Here is a 21,854-nt window from a genome sequence, read left to right on the forward strand (position 1 = left end):
TTGATGCATTTAATGGGTTTATTTCTGTTAATCTGGATGATTATGGCTAATGAGAAACAAAGATTAAATGTTGAGAATATTAGACCAGATCAATGGAAAAAGCAATGCTTCCTTACATTTATTGTATATAAATGTTTGAGGGGTACCACTAATTGTGGCAAGATTGATACTTTATTAAACAAAACTAATTATTTATATTGCATTGATTGTTGCGATGTGCATCTGGAGCAGCTGATATGCATTGCCTCTTAGATATTGGTTAGAAACTATTTATAGACTAAAATAATAACTTTGTTCCTAACTTTCCTTAGAGAAGGACATTTCTTTAGCCTTTCTTTAGATCTTTTAGTTTGTCATGTAGTCAGATGGGTTCTTGATTTGCAGTTTTCTTTATATTGTGTTTTGCATGTTTTAAAAAAAATACTTTAAGGTATCGGACTGAAAAGAGCTGAATAGACACACATAATACTTTGCAGATATTCAATTGCAATACATTAAAAAAAAAAAAAAACAATGCCTTCCATTTCCCAGTTATTCATTATTTATAACAAAATATCTCAGGCTTTTATGTGGTAAAAAATGAAAATAAAGCCCAAGGCGGTAAATGATTTCATAGCATCTTAAAAGATTTCTCTTATTTAAGTCTTTCCTCTGAATAAAAAAAAAACGATATTATTATCACACATTGCACTGCTTTCAAGTGAGCTAAGATGTGAGGCAAGATCAAACCCCAAAAGCTATTTGTCAGTTGTTTACGTGCAGTTTAGGGGAAGGGCGGAATTAAATAAAATAAAAAGAAATGTTTTAGGGGAAGTGATGAGTCTTCTTTGAAATGAGTCACACGTTGACTAGACATAAGGAGCTGCTCTTATTCTTTATAACCAATTTGACCTATACATATTTGCAACTTAGCATCACTCTGCATTTGTGTTTGAACTTTGAAAAAGTTACATAACCCTCATTGTCAGAAAACTTAAACTCTCTGGGTGAATAAAAATTTAGGGAATTAACGCAAAGGCAGCCATGGAGATGCAGGAGATCCCCGCAGAGAGCCCACAAAGCAACAAAGAGGAGGGGGCAGGTGAGCCGATGCTGGAGGTGAAAGCTCAAGGTGAGGAAAAGATATTTAGTGAATTAGCACAGAGGATGGTGCTCAGGTGTTTAAATTAATTGTGTGTAAATTTGAAAGTGAGCTCCAGATGTGTTTGTATTTTTGTCTTTAGAGGAAGCAGAACCAGTCCGTTACGAAAGCCTGCAAAGTCCGTCTGAGGATGTCTATGTAGAAGCCTTTCCTCCGGCAGTCAGACCAGGAGATGGTATGTCTGCAAATCAGAAAAGGAGTATTTTTCTTTTGGATGTACAGCAAAGACTAGCGGACAGGACAAGTGAGGAAAATGTCTCAGCTGAATTAACCATATGTCTAAAATGTAAAATGCTTCAGCATGTTACTTAGTCTGGATAAGGTCATTTTGTGATGCATTAAAAGGTGCATCTTCTTTAATAGTTTTTTTTCTTTAGCATTTTTGCATGCAATATTTTCTAGCATTGTTCACATTTTAAATAATAAAAATGTCAGGTATATGAAAGTGATTGAATCAGACACAGTCATGGAGAAGCAGGGAGTCCAAAAAGCAGTACTTATGCATGTTTCTGCATGTCTAATGAAACCGAATCGATATATTTGCATCTCAGCATTAAATTAGTGTTGATGTGTTATAAACACAGCAGAAATGAACATTCACAAAATGAATAATGTGTAGTACTAAAAATAATTAAAAAAAAAGCTACATTTGAAAGAGATCACTTTAGTATGTCATAGAAATGAACAGGCTGCCAGTCACTTAGTGGTGGGGGCTTTAGCGTTCTAAAAGATTTGAAATGGTTTCTAGTTTTTGGTTTTGCAAAGTGCAGCAGTAACAACTGTGGGTCTGCATACTTGAAGTGTGTGATTTTTTTTATTCAGCAAACAACTCATTTACATATAGAGGAAGAAAGGAATCTTTCTTCCTCATTTTATAACCATTTCCCCATGTAAATTTACAAAATAAATTTGTAATAAACAGCATAAATTTCTATCTGGTTACATACAAGAGATGCTACATGCATTTTAAGAAAATGCTATTCATTTTGAATAGTATTTAATCAATCTGTAACCCAGATGTTAAATGTTTATCCATAGATTTACGGAACTAAATTTAGCAGACATGTCATTTTATGTTTATTCTGGGTTTTCTAAATTGAATAGTCGTTTGTTCGTTTTTTTTTTTGTTTTTTTTTCAAGCTACCATTTAGATAACACATGATTCTATGCAGGTGGCGATATGTCAAAATAAACCTCTCTGCTATGTTACTGTTCAGAGTACAATTTAAATACGGACCTTCTGAAATAAAACATTATTCTCCCTGTTCTCTGGAGTTGGGCTTTAGGTGATGGCAGCTTTTCACCGTTGATTTTTCTTGGGGCCCAAATGTGGACGAACCACAGAAAGTTTTGTGTCTCTGTGACCTTTCTTGTAAGAGCTGCAATAATTTCATTTTCTTGTTGGGAAGTCAAATTTTTGAAGACTGGCCATGGCTCTTAGACACGGATAAAAAGCTACAATTTTGAACCCTGTAGGTCCCCCATGCCTTATGAGCAAAGTCACTAAATTTCAAGATGATCAAAAGCAGAAGCTATAAGCAGTCAAAACAGGGTCACGGTGGCAAGTTCAATCAAAGATGAATGACTTCCTGTTTGTTGCAGAAGCACGGGGAAAGGAAAGTTTTGGATATTTGTAGAGAAGTTCTACAAGGGTATCAAATTTCATACCATTACAATAAAGTAAAGTAAATAGGGAAGGTGCTTTAAAAGATTCTATTGGGACTTTTGCGAGAGCCTGGTGTGTTCTCAATGTTCTGTGAGTTTTCATAGTGTAATATTGAGTAATGCACATCTACAACTAAAGCTTCTTGAGCTATTTTCCTATTGTTGTCTAAATGGTTTTGAACACGACCTTGTTCTAATTACTTTTCCTGCACTGAAGTTGTCAGCATACGTTCGTTATGATAAGTGTGACCCAAACACGGATCTAATATGGCTTCCAGTGAAACCCTATCTCTTGTTTTGGAGTACAAAGTCTCTATTGTGACTGTTTCTTCAAGAGAAAGAGATTAAAGCTTGGGGGCATTCAAGGACAAGCTCTGTGCTACGTGAATAATTTAGAAATTACTGGGCGTTGTCATGGTGCTTGCGGTGGGAGGGGGACTCTTTAAACTCTACCCGAGGCACACTTGAGCTAGAACACAAAAGAATAAGCACCCTGCCTGGCACGCAGTAGGACAGCTTTCTAAATGTACATCAAATTTTTTCGCAGCTACTTTGAGGATAAAAAAGAGAAACCAGATGAAGCAAAATTGTCGGTTGAGCTGCAGGGAAAGAAAGGTAGGGATGAAGTGTTTTTTCCACTCTGACGGTGGTCTTTGTAAGAGCTCACTGACATTTGGTTCTCCTCTTCAGGCAAACAGGATGAAGGAAAAACAGGACGGCACCGTCTGCTGTGTTTAATCCTCGCAACAATCTGCCTCATTCTTCTCATTGTGGTTGTCGTTCTCGGTGTGAAACGTGAGTACGCGCCGCCATGCATTAGTGCAACTAAATCACACACCTACGTTAGATGTCGGATCTAAAGTAGGTTATTATAGCAGACAGTGAAAACCCAGCATGCTTTAGGAAGCAATATCTTATTCTTTGATCCAGCTTTCATTGTAACAACAGATCTCCCATGCAGTCCATTGCTGGCTGCAGAGCTGCAGCCTGAGGGTGCTGTTCTTGCCCTCATATCTCTTCCCAATCTCCTCTGTCTTCTAGTCCAAACTGAACCCACACCCTGCCAAGGAAATGGCAGATTTAATGACCGACAAAGTCCTTCTCCAACATGCAGCCTTGAGGACTGCCAGAACCGCTTCCCAAAGATGACATTCAAGAGTAAGTGTAAATTTGACAAAATGAGACAAAAACTTTTAAACATCTGATACTTTATCTTGTACTGCATTTTTCAAGATAGTTTTGCTTTACCAGACCTTTGCCTGATCAGAAGTTATCCAATCTTTCTGCAGGTGTTTTGCTTTTCGTCTCGTTTTCTCTGACCATGACAGCAAATTCTGCTGACAAATAGGAACAAAACAAAGTATCAAACCTTGAAAACAGCCCACAGCAGATAAACAATATGTCGAAGTCATTTAAAGTTGTTACTCAACTGTGGGAGCAAAGTTGTTGAGATCTTTTTTGTTATGTTGTCGGTCATTTCACTCGTAAACTATGTTGCACTTCTGTAGTTTACAGGGTTGTAGGAATCATCTGCTGTGGGGCAGTTTGTAATTTTGGATCATTTTGAAAGCACTCATTACAGAAATGACTGTACTGAGCTTTAAAAAAAAAAAAAAAAAACGTTTTTATATACCTAACCATCTGTTTTAGTGAATATTTGTAGAGTTTTTTTTTTTTTTTATCTTTTTTTTGTGTTAGGTTTTAACACACCTGATCTGCCTCATCTTTTAGAGCTTCCCTGCCGGCAGTGCGCCAACGGCTGGCTCACCTTTGGCACTTCCTGTTTTTTCCTGTCCACCACCAGACTGACCTGGTCAGAGAGTCAGAAGAACTGCAGCTCCAGTGGAGGATCTCTGGCTATTGTTACCAACCAGACTGTTCAGGTTTGCACTGTGACACTTGTTGTTGTCACTTTTAGCAGTTTGTTAGGTTATGATTATTTGCACATTACATTTTGTGCAAATCTTTTTCTGCCTTTTGCTCTAGAACTTCCTGACAAGGAAAGGGAATCTGAAGTACTGGATTGGACTGAGACTTGATGACTCCACATGGACCTGGGTCAACAACAATAAACTCCAGCAGAGGTGAATGTAGAGAAATAATGTGTACATGAAACATCCAGTGATGATTAGGATGATTTACGAGACAACTGACAGCTAAATATTGATCCGTTTTATAATCGTATTAAATAATTTCTCCTCATTTTTTCTGCTTTGTCTTGCCTGAAAAGGCTCAAAACTGTGAAATAATGTTCCGATGCATACAAGAGTCTCACAATCTCAAGACCTTATAAAGACCTACCTCTGCTTTTTCCACGTTTGAATTAAATAGAGCTTCACATCTTAACTAATACTATTTTTGCTTGTTTTAAATCTTTTTAAACTAGTTACTTTATTCGTGTATTCTACATGTTTTTCCTTTTTTTTTCTTTTTAACTCCAATTAATTATTTTGTTTTTCCTGTGCAGGACTTGGTGCAGCTTGTTTGTTGCTAAGTGCTTCATAAATAAAGTTGACATTAACATATACACACACTCTGCATTTGTGATACATTTATCAAAAATGCGGGTGGGACTAGATAAAAAAAATGCGGTTAATTTCTCCATTTTAGAACGGAGCCAAATTTTGTTTTCGACATGGTAAGATAAAGAAACTAAAGCTAAAATCAGCTTCCTGTCTCAGGCTGGTTTTTGTCTTTTTCAAAAAGAGCTACAAACACCAGACGATATTTCACTTTCATCAGAACTTAATTTCCTGTATATTCAGTTTGGTCTTTAACATTAATTGCTGTGACGTTTGCAGCTACTGGACTGAAGCTGCACACAGTGGAGACTGCGCCTATCTGAACAGTGACGGCCCGGCTGAGAAGAACTGGGACAGAGCTTCCTGTCAGTCCACCACCTACTTCATCTGTCAGCTGCAGTTCTGATGGAAACTGTCTCATCAGCAATCGTCTCCATAGCAACACAACCAACAGCTTGTTCTCACGCCACACTCCAATCATATCCAAGCTTCTTAGATGAAGTAAATATTACATTTCTGATTCTGATTCCTGCTTTAGTAGTTTAGCTTTCATCAACTTTAGATGTTTTATGACGATACATTTCATGTCGACTCAAATAAAGATCAGTAGGTTTTGTTTTAATAACGCTTTATTTTCATACAAACGTGTGCATTCACCTTTTTGTCACGTGGAATGTTTCAATATTATGTTCCCTCTGTATACATTTCTGCTACATATAATTTTTTGATATATATTGCTATAAAAAATAACATGCTTCACTATAGCGTAATACTGCAAGAATAATTGCACAGTTCACTACAAAGAAAAAAAACACCAGATACATTTTCAAGTCAGTGACGTGTCGTTGCATCGAAAAGTTTAGATTATGATCACCCATAGTTTCGCTTTAAACGTATCTGATGTCCTGGATCTCCATCGGCTCCTTCTGCTCCATCTGCTCCATCTCCAAACCGAAAGCGCTGTTACGAATCACGTCCCACCCCTCCTGTGCCTTCCTCTTGCCTGTGTTTTTGTGTCGGAGCACCGGGCTGTCCTTCGCTGAGTCCGACTTTTCGACGCCCTCCTTCTCATCCAGACTAGAGAAGACCTTGACGTAGCGTCGCATCTTTTGCATCATGGGGTCGTTCCTGTCTTCGACCCTGCAGAAGAGGAGCTTCAGTAAATCGAACTTTAATGGAACATGAACAACGTTCAAACTCAAAACACGCTCTTGGGCTGGAGGTCACGTTTCAGTTCAGTCAAGTAAAATTAAAAAGGAAACATGGTGCTGATCATTTTCATCCCTTTTGATAGTTTGTATATTTATGCCTTTGTGGCAATCTATTTGATTTCCTTGGATAGAAAACATTTTGACTTGTTTGAATAATAGCATGAAGAAAAGATTGTTTGATAACCAGGATAAGTTTAAGTTTGTAATGAATGAACTGAAAGGTTGGATTAATTCACTTCCTGTAGCAGCTTGCTTTTATGTGAACAGAAACATCTATAAAACTGTTTCTGCTAACAAAATGTTTGTTTGACTCTCCACTTTTATTTGTGCTTTAATGTTAAGTTGCTATGTAGTTTAGCCACCACCAGGGGGAGCACCAGCCTAGAAGGTTCCCTCCACTTTTAACTGATTACCCAGAGATCCTTTCTGTGCTAGTTCTACTGAAATTAGTTTTTCTAAAATGAAAAATAAAACAGAGAGCAATTACAAATAACATAAAAAAAAATTCAATTGAAAATAAATAAACTGCTGCAAAGGTAACTTTTTAAATTAAACCTTACTTTAAGTTACAGTATGAGACTTTGGAATGCTTTAGGACAAAAATACTCTGGTAAATCATAAAAGTTGTGCCTTTTTACCGCAAAGCCTCAGCAGATCTTCAGTTTTATCTTTTCAGTACATGTTTTTTTTTCAGAAGGTCAAGCATAAAGCATTTTATCTCTAAGACTATTTTCATACTACAGGAGGTTTGTCTCATCTACCAGAGGATGTGGTTCAGGAGAGGCTTGTTAAAAACAACAACTAAAAAATATTAAGTGCAAAAAAGTCTTTAATGCATAAAATACTGAATTGTTTCTTCTACAAAAAGTGAAGTGACATTTCCATTCGAGGTCCAAAGCAATGCAGAAAAAAAGTGATGATAAATATGTGGAAAACATCATTAGAATAATAAAAAAATCACCACAGGCTTTCATATTGAATGATTTCCACTGGTTTGATTATAATCCAGCACTTTCCGAGGACAAGGAGCTCACACATTCCTGATCAATCAATTCCCTCCTTTTGCACTTTTCTTTTTTCTATCACAATGCCCTCCAAATTTTTTTCACATTTTATCCTAAGCCAACATCAGTACTTCACTCGGGTTTTAAAGGACAAACCAAGACAAAAATGTGGATCTGAAAATTGTGGATTAAATTTATCTTCAGGTTCCTTCAGTCCATCTTTATAAAACCTCCTATCTCTGCAATGACAACTACAAGTCTTCTGAGGCAATTCTCTGCCAGTTTTGAACAACGAGAAGCTGATTTTTATTTGCTATTTCTCTTTATAGAGCATCTCAGACTCAGAGTGAACGTTAAGTGTTTGTCAACTGCAATTTTTAGGTTTATTTACTGATCCTTGGGTTGTTGGATGCTTTAATGTACACCATTTCTTGGATTTCTGGATGTTTGTTCAGGGTCGTTAACCTGCTGGTGGGTAAAGTATCTGCTCATTTTTAAGCCTTTTCCAGCTTCTAACCTATTTTTGTCTGGAGTTGTTTCATCCATCTGATTGTTAAATGACTTGTAGCCTCAGTGATTTTCTTGCAAACTCAAAGTGAAACTTTTTTTGTTGTTGTTGTTTATTTTGAGCCGATTTAAGATCTGATTTGAAGAGTTTGTTTTTAGTAATTGTCTTTTCCGGCTCTTGTTATCATACGCTACTTAAGCAATTTATCTCTTGGAGATCTGAGCCACATTCTCTTACCTGAGATACCAGCGCTCTTTAAGGCCGAAGCTGAGCCCACACACGCCGAGCCGAGGCCACAGACAGCGAGGAAGCCGCCTCTCCAGCATCAAAGTCGTGGCTACAACCTGAACAACAAATATCCCAGATGTAAGCATGACACAGCAGTGCTGAATCCACGCTGACAGGGTGATGACGTGAGAGCGCTTAACAGCTACCTGAGTCCTCCAGAGCTCGTCTCTCTCTTGGGCCACCCTCCACTGTGTGTCACTCATCATGGCGATCAGCACGTTGCTCATCAGCATGTAGCAGACTATAGACAAGCAGACGTGCAGCACGTGGACGATGGGGGGTGTTATGAAGGTGTGATCCACAGGCAGGTCGATCAGACCCACGCTGAGCTCAAACACGGAGAAGAGGGTGATGGGGTAGGACGTGTATTGAGGGATAGAACTTGGGTCTTGGGTCATGTATACCATCCAAAGAGCTAAGGGGGAGATTAGACAAACACGTGAGCGAGAAAAACAATTTCGAAGAATGTAAAAACACCAAGAATAAACACTTACAGGTGGAAAAACCGATGAGGATAATGACACTCAGCCACATAAACTTCGTCAGGTCTCCAAATATAATCTAGGAGGAAATGAAAGAAAGAGGGATTTTAAAAAAAGGACACATAAATCACCCTGTCACGTTGTACTGCACCATTAACAGCTGTAATATGTTGGCGTATTGCAAAGCAACGCATAACTTTGACACTCCTTCTCACCTTCTGTATCATGATGACGTACGGGCCGAGCATTTCAAACCCGCGAGCGAAGAACATGACGTTGCACCAGCCAAGAAGCAGACACACCGCCATCACTTCCCTTTCCCCGTGCACCTCGCATGCTCTGAACACACACAGCAGCACCACCAAGGTCGCGTAGCTTATTCTGCACAAAACATCACAGACAACAGCAGAAGCATCAAACAACAGGTCTGCGAACTTTGCTGTCGTGTCCCTGCTGTAAAAATGCTTCTATTTACAGTATGACATGGAAGGGTCCTCCCAATGCCGTCTGGCCGAAGTAACGCTTTGCTCCGACTCTCAGTATATCAGGGATCTGTTGGTAAAGTGACACGGAGGAGGACGCTTTAGCACACACAACTGCTTCATAAAAGCATAAAGATAGGACATGAGTCATGTGCTGACCTCCAGCACCAGGATGAGTATGGCTCCCAGGACGCTGATGACCTCTCCAGCCAGCCGCAGACTGTCCCCATAAGTCACATAACTCTCCTGAAGCAGGAGCAGGAAAATACAGCGAGCATCAGCGCTCAGTTTGATGTTTACATCCATGTGGTGGGATTAAAAAAAACCCTGACAACTTAGTCGTCACGGTTTGAAGATGAGTTAAAAAAGGGAACATTATAGGAAACATGCCTTCACACAAACGTCTAGTTTGTTTATAGACGTTCAGAGGAACAGGAAAGCAAATACATGTGAATCACAATAAATGGGAATATCATTGAACAGCTAATTAATTTCCAAAATTAAAACTATATGGCATAAATTCATTAGACACATGTTTTAAATAGGTTTACTTCTGTTAATCTGGATGGTTGTGACTCAAGAAATATTTAATTCTCAGAATATTATATTATAACCTCAGAACTATAAATTTAAAAATAAAACTTCTCCTCCATATTTCCTGTATGTGATTCCTTAAAGAGTTGTGGCACTACTGCTTTTTCAACCAAAATTATTACTTTTGTTGTGGTATTTTGTTCAGCTAAATAATACCTGTAATCTAATTAAATGATAGGTTACAGATTATGCAACTGAAACACAGTATATTTATTCACCATGAATGGTTATTAAAGAAGTGTAAGCACTGTGTTTACAGTGTGTTTACAATTACTGCATATAAAAGAAATGTATCTGTTTAGATACGTGTTTGATGTGAAATCGCTTTAAATTAATTAAACTTAAAGCTGAGGTAGTTAAATAGGAAATTATTCTTTCCAGTGAGAAACTTAATTATAATCATTCATCTAAATAATAGAAATTATGCCACATTGTATCTTCAGATTTTAACTGTCAAACTGAGTCTGAATGTATATAATATGTGCTTCTAAAAAGTAATATCCAATAAATGCAATAAAAAATTATTATTTTACCGTTTTATTACAAATTATATGATGAAGTTAAATCTACTCAAGTAAGCTTCAAACATTATGTAACTGCACTGTTGAGGTTTGCTGATGCTCAAAAAACAGTTCTAGTTGTAAGTGGTAAACCTAAAACTTCAACATTTGTGCTATGAATTCATGAGTGCAACCCACGTTGAGGGTCTTCTGAACCCGGATGGTTTTGTCCAGGTCCGTGTCTGTGTAGTTCCTGTCAGCGTCCTTTAGAGGGCGGAAGATACAGGACAGGGTGAAGGTCCCTATGTACAGCAGGTACAGGAGGAGAAGCAGTCTGACATAGGAGAGGTGGAGAAAAAACAGTTAAAAACACGGTGTATCCATCTACATTTCATTTTATTTTTTTTACTCCGCACAAAGATGAAACTACCTGAGGTAATATTTCCCATATAGATTCCACTTCAGTCTGACCAGCTGCCTCACAGGAGTCACCTCCAGAATCCTCCTCGCCTTTTTAAAAAAAAACAAATGTTATTTTTCCACCGCAATATTCATACTTACTAAAATACTAAACTATATTTACCAATTTGAAATATTTGCCAATATTTCAAATTGGTAAATATAATTATATTCATAACACAAATTTGACCAAATCTTAAATTACAGTGGCAACCACATGGTTTATGTGTGGACATAGAGCGGGGGTAAATAAATTTGTTTTATTCCCAATCCTTTTCAAGCTACATCCACTTTTTGTTTCTGTGTTAACTACAGTAGTTATTACATAAAACATTAACTGGACAACCTAGACAATGTTTTGTCTGTACTGTATGCATCTTTATTGTACATATTTCTCCATATATGCATGTGTATATATTACCCAGTAAAGGGTATGACATGCATTTTTGTCTTTTTTTTTTATATACGGTGCCAAATGAATCGATAAATCAAACCAAATACTAAATCTTAACACCTATGTGATCTCTACCTCTCTCTTCTGGCTGCCCACTATCACTTCCAGCACCGACATGGTGTCAGCCCACGAGTCGATTTCAGTCAGGTCGTACAGGTGGGAGCTCAAGGGGCCCAGGCTCCACTGGACGACGCGCCTCTTATTAACCAGGTGCTGAAACACCTGAGAGAAACGCTGCATTAGTGAAATAATCTGCCGCAGCTTTCTTTTCCTTCTGTGCTCTGCACTCACCACGATGTTTCCCTCCTTGGCAGCCAGTTTGAAAGGTGTGAGGCCTCTGTTGTTGGGCACCATGTCGAGGGGCACCGGCTGGTCCAGCTCCACATCACGGGCCAATATCAGGTCAATGGCTTGGCACGCTGTGGTCTTATTGGGCTGCAGGACTAAAATGTGAAGCAGTGTGTTTCCTAGAAGATGAGATGCATGGAGATAAAAGCCAAATAAAATGGATTAAAATAAAATAAAGGCATATTAACAGAGTTTATTTGTAAATTGTTTGTTATAGTTGGAACCACATGTCATGTTATTATGTTAGTCAATCGTAATTAAATTTCCAATTCTTGAACGGGGATTTCAGACCTAGGTAGTCTTGGATCCTGGTGCTGGCCCCAGCGTCGATCAGCATGGCAATGATGTCCTCATTACCGGTACAAGCAGCAAAAGACAGGATGTGCTCACCTGTAGCGCAAACACAGATGCATAAAAATTACACCACGTGATTTTTATCACATTGAAAGACAACAAAGAAGCTTATTTTACACAAATACCAAACAAATACCAGAAACAAGTCAATATTCCTGGTATGTTGTTATTGCGAGATTGTGCTGACTTACCACAGTAAAAAAGTCCTCCTATCCTCTTCCTGAAATACAGACCAGTGACTCGAGGGTTGATGACGTCTCCTCCACGGCTGATCAGATGACGAACCAGGTTGAGGTTCTGATTCACTACAGCGATGTGGAGAGGAGTGACACCTGAGGCACAGATAAACAACGTTATGGTCATTTTTGAAAATTGTAAGTCTTAAAAAAAGGCAGCATGTTAGATTATGAAGATTTATTTATCTAGATTGACTTTAATTTTAAAAGAAAGAAATGTATTCCCAGAATTACTGATTAACTTCAAAATATCCATCCATCCATCCATCCATCCATCCATCCATCCATCCATCCATCCATCCATCCATCCATCCATCCATCCATCCATCCATCCATCCATCCATCCATCCATCCATCCATCCATCCATCCATCCATCCATCCATCCATCCATTTTCTTTACACCCTTATCCCATTAGTGGGGTCGGGAGGTGCTGGTGCCTATCTTCAGCTAACGTTCTGGGCGAGAGGCGGGGTCACCCTGGACAGGTCGCCAGTCTGTCGCAGGGCCACTCATATATAATTTTTTTTATTATCTGGAAGTAAATAATCAACTGAATTCAACAGAACTTGATTAAGCTGAGTCTGACTAAATGATTTGATTGGATTTCAATAAATTGGATTGATTTGAGAAGAATTTGGCCCAAATTGTGTTTTCAAACGTAGCCTCTAAATAAAGAAAAACAAGTTCACTCAGAAAGGTCATAATGCTCCACTGTTGAAGAGAGAAGGCTGGTCAACTTCCTGCTCACAGTTTATTTACCAAAGTTACAGTTTCAGAAAATATTCGATCGTACCATTTCAAATGTTTGAAGTCATTTTATTGAGATGGCAGAGAAAGTACTGGAGCAATCAAAGTTTTCCCAGGTTGCCCAGCACTAACATGATGATAAAAAGCATTATCTCTGTTAAGCAGCTGACTGCAGGCTAGCTACTCAAGCAAATAACCTGAGAAATATCTAGTCATATTTTGGTAAAGAGCAGAAAAAACACAAAAGTATAATTTCCTTATCAATAAGCAGTTTATGAAATGCTCCTTCTGTTAGCTTAGATTCAAATTAGCAATTTAATTAAATGTTATAGACATTAAAATGAATTCTTTTCTTCTAAATTTTTGTGTAAATACTGGAAAACATTGACAGTTTTCCTCAAGTCCACCATACAGAGACCAATAAGGAGATTTTAGGCAACTGGAAACGTCTCAGTAAGCATTTCCCCAGACAATTAATAAAAATAACAAGAACACGTCAACAATCAAACTGATCATTTCGTCCCCGAAGCTGCCTTTTGATATGAGCAGCTAATTCCCAACACTGCGAGCAAACCAAACTATTTCAAAGAAGTCAGAAAGTTTTGGTGCGCTAAAGCATGTTAGAAATCTCAGCATCCAGCAGAAACAGCAGTAGGACACCTGAGGTAAAAAGCTGCACTTTTTACCTCAGGTGAAAGTGAAGCTTTGGACTAAAATGACTCTGAGTGCCAATCTGCGTGTCAACGACCTTGTTATCATGAACAGTTGAAACACACCCAGCGAGCCCGGCTGATGATACATTTTGTTGTTTACCGCTCTCCTCTAGCGGAGGAAAAAGCTGCAAAGACCAAGATTTGGACGATTTGTTGTTTATTTAGACTTACACCAGCAAATTTTGCTTTGTCTAAAGATTTGATGAAATCTAGTTTTACATGTTTGTTACTTCGACTCAGAATCGTCTTTTTTTTTATCTTAGACTCTGTCTGCTGTTCATTTGCTTTTTCCTCTACTTATCGCACATCTAGCTGCGTTTGTCTCCTTTAACAGTAAGACTTTGACATTTTAATAATGTGCATCTCTGTTTCAGTTTTGGAGTGTTAACGCTCTTGAACCTTGAAAAAGCTCAGAGGTCATGGGCTCATTGATGAGGTCGGGAGCTCCATCCATCAGAGCCATGGCGGCGTCCAGGTTGTCGTTCATCACAGCAACGTGAAGAGCCGTCTCTCCGAGGGATCCTGAGTGACAGGAATTATTTTAATGTTACAGAGATGATAAAACACTACAAAAAGGTTTCTTTTTCTTTAGTGCTATTCCTACCTCTCTCAAATATGTTGGTGGAAGCACAGCTCAGTAGCTTCTTTATGCAGCCAGCACTGTTGTTTTTAGCCGCGTAGAAGAGAGGAATGTCATTTATGCTGCAAAACAATACGAAAGCCACAAAATATAAACTTTTAATGCATGCTGCCTAAAAATAAAAAAAAAAAAAACAGTTGCAGTGACTTCAGGTAATGTAATACTTTTTTGTGTAGTAGAGAAATGTCTCATCCAGCATTTCGTTCCATCCTTTTTTGTTCTGAAGGCGAAACCTCAGCTGGGTCCACCAGTGGTTGAGCTCGCTGGGAGCAGATCTGGCCAGAGACGGAGACATGGAGTCCTGATGTTCAACTGGAAAAGTGATATACAAGGGTTTTAGTTATTTACAGGTCAACATACCTGATTTAGGTCTATATTTGCAAAGAGTGTGAATAATATTAAAAGCAGAAACAATTTCTTTAGGAGTTTGAAAGCAAAAGGCCGTCTTACCCTCACAGAAAAAAAGCGCTGCTTCTCTTCTTTTACAACTCCTCAGTCATAACCCTTAAAATTTGGGCTCAGCAACTTGAAAATGTCCCTGAGTAGAAATCCCACAGGCTTTGCAATTATATATGACCCCAGCGTGGAAGGGGAGGAGCCGTGTGGTGGGACTGGGAATGAATGGGCGGGGAGCGGACAGGTGAGGCAGGGACAGTGAGGTGGTAATGAGCAGGTAGACTTTACCTGCTGGTTACAGAAATACCACAGAGAAAGTTGTGTTTGAAGCTTCGGTCCACTTGTTGACTTTGAACGCCTTCATCATGATGATTTGAAATTACCAGTGAAGCTCACTTGCTTTGAGGGTGGAGGGATGCTGGTTCCAATCCCTGACATTCCCAGAGCTCTAAAGTGTGTACATCTCTGTCAAGATGAAGCAAAAATGTAAACTTTTTCCACATGATATAATTTTGGTTCAGTAAGATTAAAATAAATTAAGAACATGCCATAATTTTGTTGCAGAAGTTTGCACACTCTTAAACCAAATATTTTTTTGAAGCATCATCAAAGAAGTGTTCCTTTCAGCAGTCAGTCGTTCACGCTTCCCATGAAGCATACTGAATCAGTTAACCTTAAATAATATTAATGAAGTGGTTGTAACTGAATTTTCTTTACTTTTCCTCATTTGCATCGTTCAGCTAAAGCCGTTTACAGAGAAATTACGGAGGTCATTGTTTAAAGGTATCAGTCAGGATAAAGATGCATGAGACAGTGAGTTCAGTAACAGGTTATTGGGTAAAATGTGAGACAAAATTGAAATCAATAAAACTCTTCAAAATTACTGACAAGACTGACAGTCATCAGGGAAGCTGCCAAGAGGCTCTACAGGAGGAAATCATCCAGATCTGGCTAAAAGTTTGTGTGTGATTGTGTTGCAATCTGATAAAACTGAACTTTTGGGCAATAATCCAAAGAGAACATTTGGTAAAGAATCGACACTGTGCCTCACCTAAAGAACACTATTCCTTATTTCAAATATAAGGAATAAATCCAGACATCCAGTATCATGCTCTGGGGCTGCTTTTCTGGAGATGCAGCAGTTTTACGGTTTGTTTTTATCAGAGGAGATTAAATTATGACCAAATATCAGCTGGCTTTGATCCAAAACTTTGAGGTTTTTGTTTGCAACCTAAACATGAAAAGGGATTTCATATTTCAGCATCATAGTGAGACTGCATTCACATCTAAAATTGTGCAGGAATAACTTGTAAGAAAAAAATTTGAGCCAGGGTCAGAATTATTTCTCCCAAAAAGGAGAGTGCAGACTTCATAGAGGCCATTACCAGGCCGATCTGCATTCCTCTGCGTTACCAACAAAACCTGCATGGCCACTATAAAAATTCTGCAGCTTCATGACTATCCTCACATCATGGTCAATACTTCGGGTGAACGGTTAGGAAAACCGGTTTGGAAATTGCTCAAACGCAGCATTGTAATCTAAACCTCGCATCAAGCCATGTCGCTCCAAGCTGCAGGATTTTTTCAAATTGCTCTAAAAGTTGGAGAAATTGCAGGGGAAAGGAAGAAGACGACGACGTGCTTTTTCTGCGTGTTGCAGCTTGCTCTAGCAAACACCTCGCAAATGGCTTCATTCAGAGTGATTTAACATGCTGGGCACCATTCATGTGTCAACAGGAGCGATCACAAAAACGGTAATTGCTGCAGTTCAAAGACCATAATGATCATTTAGAGGGAGGCAGCGTCATCTCCAATAAGGCCTTGTCACTTTCCTCACCGAGCATAAAAACAAAACAAAAAACGTTTCATTTGTAAAGAAAAAAAAAAAAAGAAACTGAGCTTTAATTGAACAGATTTTACTCCAAAACAGCTACATCACATGTAAACTACTGATTCAGTAGAATTATACAACAATCTGGTCACCCGGGTTGTAGTGTAAGAGTATTTTCCTGTATCATTTATAGCTTGTGACTCAGGCAGAGAGGTTAGCCGCAGGATAAACAGGGTTTAGGCAGACACTATAGGAGGCCCCGGTGATGACTGCGCAAATGGCCGTCATTTCATATTGTGGAGATAATAGCTGTTTACCAAACAGGGAGCACCGATTTTTAAGCACTGTCATAAAGACCGGCGGCTTCCACGCTGTTAATGTCTTTATAGGGAAACAATAACACCATAAAAAACATGACTTTGTGGTTTTCATGCAAGTGTTTCAGGACCCGGGCCTTATTAATTTGAATCGGGCCGCCGCCGAAAACATTCATTACATGTGTAGCTGGTGCATTTAGGGCAGCTGGCACTCATTCAAAGCCTCGTGTTACATGATTATTATGTAAGAGGCGCGGCAGCGAAATATAATTAATAAAAAAAAACAAACAAACCTATTAAAGTTTCAAGCATCGATTGTTTCTTGTATTTATTGTTAGATTTAAACGTCTTTATATCATTATTAAATACGATTCTTCCTCCCGATGACGCTGTTTGGTCCGGTGGAAAATTCCACGAAATCCGAGTCTCCCTCTGAGTGTGTCTAACATGTTTGGAAATGTAAAACAACAACAAAAAAGAAGATTTAAAGTGATAAAATGTGATAAAAGATTCTATTTCTGGTGGGGAATGAAGTAGGACATCCTCACATGTATTCCTACATAAAACGGCTGAAATTGTGTGCATTATGTCAGGTGAACAGGGTTGGAAACCTCAGACAATTACTTTAGAGGAGTAAGAGTGAACAGCATTCTGAAGCCCTCTGACCAAAACTGTGGCAGTTCATGAATGCAGAAAGGGATTTGAAGAATGAAAGGATTCTCCAACATCCATTCATCCATTATCTTACGCTTAATCTGGGGTCGGGTCATGGAGGCCGCAGCCTAAACATAGAGGACAGACTTCCCCCAGGAATCCCAAGGCCAGGAAAGACGCAGTCCCTCAGGTGTGTCCTGGATCTTCCTCTGAGTCTCATCCTGGTGGGAACACATCACCAGGAGGCATCCTAACCAGATCCTAGAGCCTCTCAACTGACTCCCTTTTGATGCGGAGCAGCAGCGGCTCTGCTCTGATCCCCTCGTGGATGACCGAGCATCTCATCAAGTCTCTAAAGGAAAGGTCCAGACATCCAAAAACTCCTCAGATGTAATTATGGAACCTGTAGCAGCCTCAGCTAAACCTTTGGGACACAGAAATAAAAGATACTGGGCTGAGCCAAAACCTGGATCTTGATCTCATTGACAATGATCCTTTGGGATGACTTGAAATGGTCATAACCCGCTCATCCGACGGAGGAATGGGTCAGAACCTCCTCAGGCAGATGTCATAGTCTGGTAAATGGTTACAGGTGTCACACAGAAGCTATTTCTGCCAGAGTCTGTTGATACGATGAAGCTGGAGATCAAAACACTGAAACATTGCCCCGTCTTTGTTTTAAATAAGAACTGAATTCTGAATTTATTGATGAAAAGAAACTGAAGACGGTTTTGTATTCCACCTAAAACTGCTTTGCAGAAAGAAAGGTTCTCATTTCTAAATGTCATTCAGTAAAAGTCAGACCCGGTTTGTTTTGGGAAATGTTTCCACAAATTTAAAATATACTTTCACTGAGTATATTTTCTGTTATCAGTCTATAACAAATGTGTTTCAAGTAAAGTTTAATTGATATACTGAAGATTTTATTCTCAAAAACATAGATTTTATTTGGTATACATGCAGAGTAATATAGTCTGTGAACCAATTGGGACCAAACTTCAATGAAACAAAAAAAATTCTCTACAAATGTATGGAGTTATATCATAGCTAGGTGCTAAAATAAGTGTTGTGGCTTCCAGAGGGGTCACCGACTGCCCTGCAGCCGGATGTTTAATGAAAATAGGACATGCGGGTGAAGAAATATGATGTGTGTGCAATCTTGGTTTCGTTTTAGATCTGTTCTGCCATCAGCAGCTGGGGGAGATGAGGGCCACCAGGGTCTGTGTCTGCATTTGGGCTGGTGCTGATCCCAACAGATCCTAAGCTGAGATTCTGCTAAAAACCGCTGATCTGTGGAACAAAAGGAACAACAAGTTCACTCTGAAACACTGTGAAGGTGAAGTCACAAGGTGACTGGAATACTGAAACAGATTTATTTCTCACAAAGATGGTTATATTCAGGACACTTTGAACATTATTTAAACCAAGGTATTTATGGAAATCTGCTCAAACACATGATATTAAATGTTTCAAAAGGTTTTAATAGACTTCATCTGAGACAGGCTCATTTAGGAATTGCATGAATTATGCAAAACTGTTTCCAAAATGTAAAATGGGCAAGTTTAAAAAAAAGATGAAGATATAATTTGCTTAGCTGTAGTATTTTGTTTATTGATAATCATTTATTCTGCTAAATAAAGGATGCTGTTGCTCGAAATGTTGCCTTGCAGCAAGGAGGTCCTGAGTCTGAATCCTGGCCTGGGGTCTGTTTTCAAAGAGTTTGCATTTTATCTCCGGGTACTCCAGCTTCCTCCCACTGTGAAAAACATGAGGCTGATTCATTTTTGTTAAATTCCTATTAGGAGTATGTGTATGCATGGTTGCTTTTCTTTACATAAGCATGCAGTAGACAGGCTACATGTCCAGCAGGGTGTTTCTGCTCCCGATCTCCTAATTTCTTGCATCGGTTTTTCATTTCGAGAAGTAAAAGTAAAAATACAAAAGCCTGCCACAATTCAGTTTTTGTGAAAAGATTTAAAACCATTTTCGTCTTATGTCACAATTAGGCACTGTACTATGTTGATCAGTTGCTTAATACCAAAAAAAACACATTGCTGTAAAAATATATTAAAGTTTATGGGTGAGAACACTTTTGGAAGACTCTGTGTTATAGCAGGAACAGTGGAAAATGGTTGAGTAATAGCTTTACTTTATCTTCGATTTAAACACTGTGATTTATAACACAGGAAACTTTAATACATCATCTGTACATCATTAGAAAATTCTAAATTATTTCAATATAACTATTAAAAACAATAAAAAATTATCAGAAAAACTTACCATGTTAATTTCATTAATAAAGACAAACTGAAAGGAAAGAATAAACAATGTTTTTTTTTAAATAAAATCATATTTATTTTACAAATTTGCACAATTACAGAATAGTGGTGAACCCTCATACAAATAAACTGCTAGAAGTGTGTGTAGCCTGACACACTCATCTCTAACGCATCCACACACACACACAAAATCATGTTACAGCAAAAATCCTGGTGGACATAACAGCACAGTCATCCTTACAACACACACACACACACACACACACACACGCAGCCACACACACACGTGCTTCTGTCAAACTGCCACAAAGCATCTTGCTCCCTCCAGGTGTAAATCAGATCAGATTTTCTCCGTCTTTCCCGCTTCTCACATTCACCATGCTCCAGTGACTGGGTGTCTTTACTCAGGCAATCGAATGAAACAGAGGTGACGTGTGAAATGTACAGACGGTGCTGCTGGCTTCTGTTTCTGTCACGGTTCTGGTGAAATTTTAATGTGGGGAGGTCTGCCGTCACCGAGGACGGCGCGGACCGTAAGAGAGGAGCTTCTTTTAGACCCTGGATTTGCCTTCTTAAAGGACACAACATGGCTTAGAGTGTTCATACAAAAACATTTCAGTTTTCCCAGTGACTTACTGACTTTGGACTGTTGGTTTATCACACTTTTGCTTAAACACTAAACAAACTTTATATTTTTCTGAAAGCAAAGTTCAGCCACTGTAATCTGTTAGGTAGTTTGGTTGTTTAAGTAGAGAGGAAGTGATACAGCTTTACAAATAACTAAAAGAAAAAAATAACAAAACCTTTGATTGTCTTCACGCAATTCTTTGTGAGGAAAGATCTCCTTGAGTTTTCTTTTTATTATTTAAGAAAAACCTTTTTGTTGTCTTACGTCATTTGGAACGGGTGAAATGGGATAGAGTCTCAGCGAGAAAGGGCAAAGAAAGATGATGAAAAGACAAGCGAACAGCACAGGAAAAAAAGAAACGTTAAAGTCCTCTTCAGAAATCTTACAAACCTCAGTTTGACCTGGACTTCAGCTCCCATAGTGCACCTTTCTTCTGTTCTTTCCAGTGGGAGGGCCTTCCCTTACTGTGGCGTATCAGGGTTTTTTTTTTAAGAATATACAGTTCAGAGTGACGCTTTTAGCGGATCCTCTTTTTCCGTTTCTGCTTAATTGCAAGTGCCCCCATGAAATAAGAAGGACGAGTGAAGGGAGGTGGAAACCGGGACAGATTGTGCTCTGGCTGCGGTCTCAGACCTCCACCTGGCCCTGTGTCAGGTGGGCCCTGAGCTGCTGGGCTGCGCTGAAGATTTTCCTCTGATGGCCCAGCAGGTTCACACCAAGGTTCTGGACATCTCTGAACGAGACACAGAAAGAAATGCAGTCCAGTTAGCAACATAAAGCAATCAGTTCAGCTTTATGTCGGCAATTTCAGACGCTTACTATCAGCCAGTGTGTGTTTCTGATAATTGTCTTGTTGGAACTCACCATGGTTTCCCAGTGCAAACCATCAGAATTTAGATTTTGTTCTAAGTTGAAAATTGAGGCAGAAGTCCTTCTTAATCATTATTGCATCCCCTTTGATGCACCACTTCCACTGAGCCTCATCGTGATGCATCCACCACCATGCTTTACAGTTCATATGACATTCTTCACCTTGACTATTCCAAGTTTACTTCAAAAAACGTCTAATATTTGTCCCTAAACTTTTCCACAAATGACATTTGACCTGTTCTCACCATCCCACTAAGAATCTGTAGATGGAGCTGAAGGTTAGTTTGATAATCGTCCAACCTCAAAAACGTGGCTCATCACCAAAGTTGAATGATTAAGAATATCAGGGGAAACATGAAAGAAGCTGAGCAATTATAAAAAGAGCTTGTTTACTGTGACACCCACTAAGAAGGTTTTCCGTGGATTATTGAGAAACACAGGACAGATTTTTGACATACTGTTTTTTTTTTTGTTAAAATATAACAATTAAAGAACTTATTCTTCTTGAAAATAGTACCTTTTGATCTTA

General features: G+C 38.8%; 3 protein-coding genes across 5 annotated transcripts in view; 1 reads left to right on the top strand and 2 right to left on the bottom strand.

The window, feature by feature from the left end:
- Positions 1-976: 976 nt before the first annotated feature.
- LOC106916567 (early activation antigen CD69-like) lies at positions 977-6,838 on the top strand. 2 transcript variants are annotated; one of them, XM_088013735.1, is made up of 7 exons: positions 977-1,111; positions 1,224-1,316; positions 3,497-3,601; positions 3,848-3,964; positions 4,538-4,689; positions 4,793-4,890; positions 5,608-6,838. In XM_088013735.1, exons 1-7 carry the CDS (start codon positions 1,024-1,026, stop codon positions 5,732-5,734), a joined length of 780 nt encoding a protein of 259 aa, XP_087869861.1. In that variant the 5' UTR covers positions 977-1,023; the 3' UTR covers positions 5,735-6,838. The 2 variants fall into 2 exon arrangements, with proteins under 2 accessions (XP_087869861.1, XP_014840431.2); XM_014984945.2 differs by lacking the exons at positions 977-1,111; positions 1,224-1,316 and adding an exon at positions 3,242-3,421.
- trpv6 (transient receptor potential cation channel, subfamily V, member 6) lies at positions 5,940-14,890 on the bottom strand. Of its 2 annotated transcripts, XM_014984943.2 has the most exons (17): positions 14,801-14,890; positions 14,515-14,662; positions 14,315-14,412; positions 14,110-14,232; positions 12,204-12,344; positions 11,950-12,048; positions 11,602-11,777; positions 11,386-11,532; positions 10,828-10,907; positions 10,596-10,731; positions 9,463-9,549; positions 9,297-9,373; positions 9,037-9,202; positions 8,834-8,900; positions 8,486-8,754; positions 8,289-8,395; positions 5,940-6,468 (listed from the first exon to the last, which is right to left on the bottom strand). In XM_014984943.2, exons 2-17 carry the CDS (start codon positions 14,643-14,645, stop codon positions 6,216-6,218), a joined length of 2,157 nt encoding a protein of 718 aa, XP_014840429.2. In that variant the 5' UTR covers positions 14,646-14,662; positions 14,801-14,890; the 3' UTR covers positions 5,940-6,215. The 2 variants fall into 2 exon arrangements, with proteins under 2 accessions (XP_014840429.2, XP_087869860.1); XM_088013734.1 differs by having other exon boundaries at positions 8,289-8,754.
- A 4,988-nt stretch (positions 14,891-19,878) lies between these two features.
- ephb6 (eph receptor B6) overlaps positions 19,879-21,854 on the bottom strand; it is a 60,693-nt gene continuing 58,717 nt past the window's right edge. The window contains exon 19 of the mRNA XM_014984942.2: positions 19,879-21,188. Within this exon, the coding sequence (XP_014840428.2) occupies positions 21,083-21,188 (106 nt within the window). The 3' untranslated portion in view covers positions 19,879-21,082. The remainder of the gene's footprint in view (positions 21,189-21,854) is intronic.

Source organism: Poecilia mexicana, unplaced genomic scaffold (assembly GCF_051168715.1).
Source record: "Poecilia mexicana isolate PSO_F unplaced genomic scaffold, ASM5116871v1 scaffold_16, whole genome shotgun sequence".
Classification (NCBI taxonomy): domain Eukaryota; kingdom Metazoa; phylum Chordata; class Actinopteri; order Cyprinodontiformes; family Poeciliidae; genus Poecilia; species Poecilia mexicana.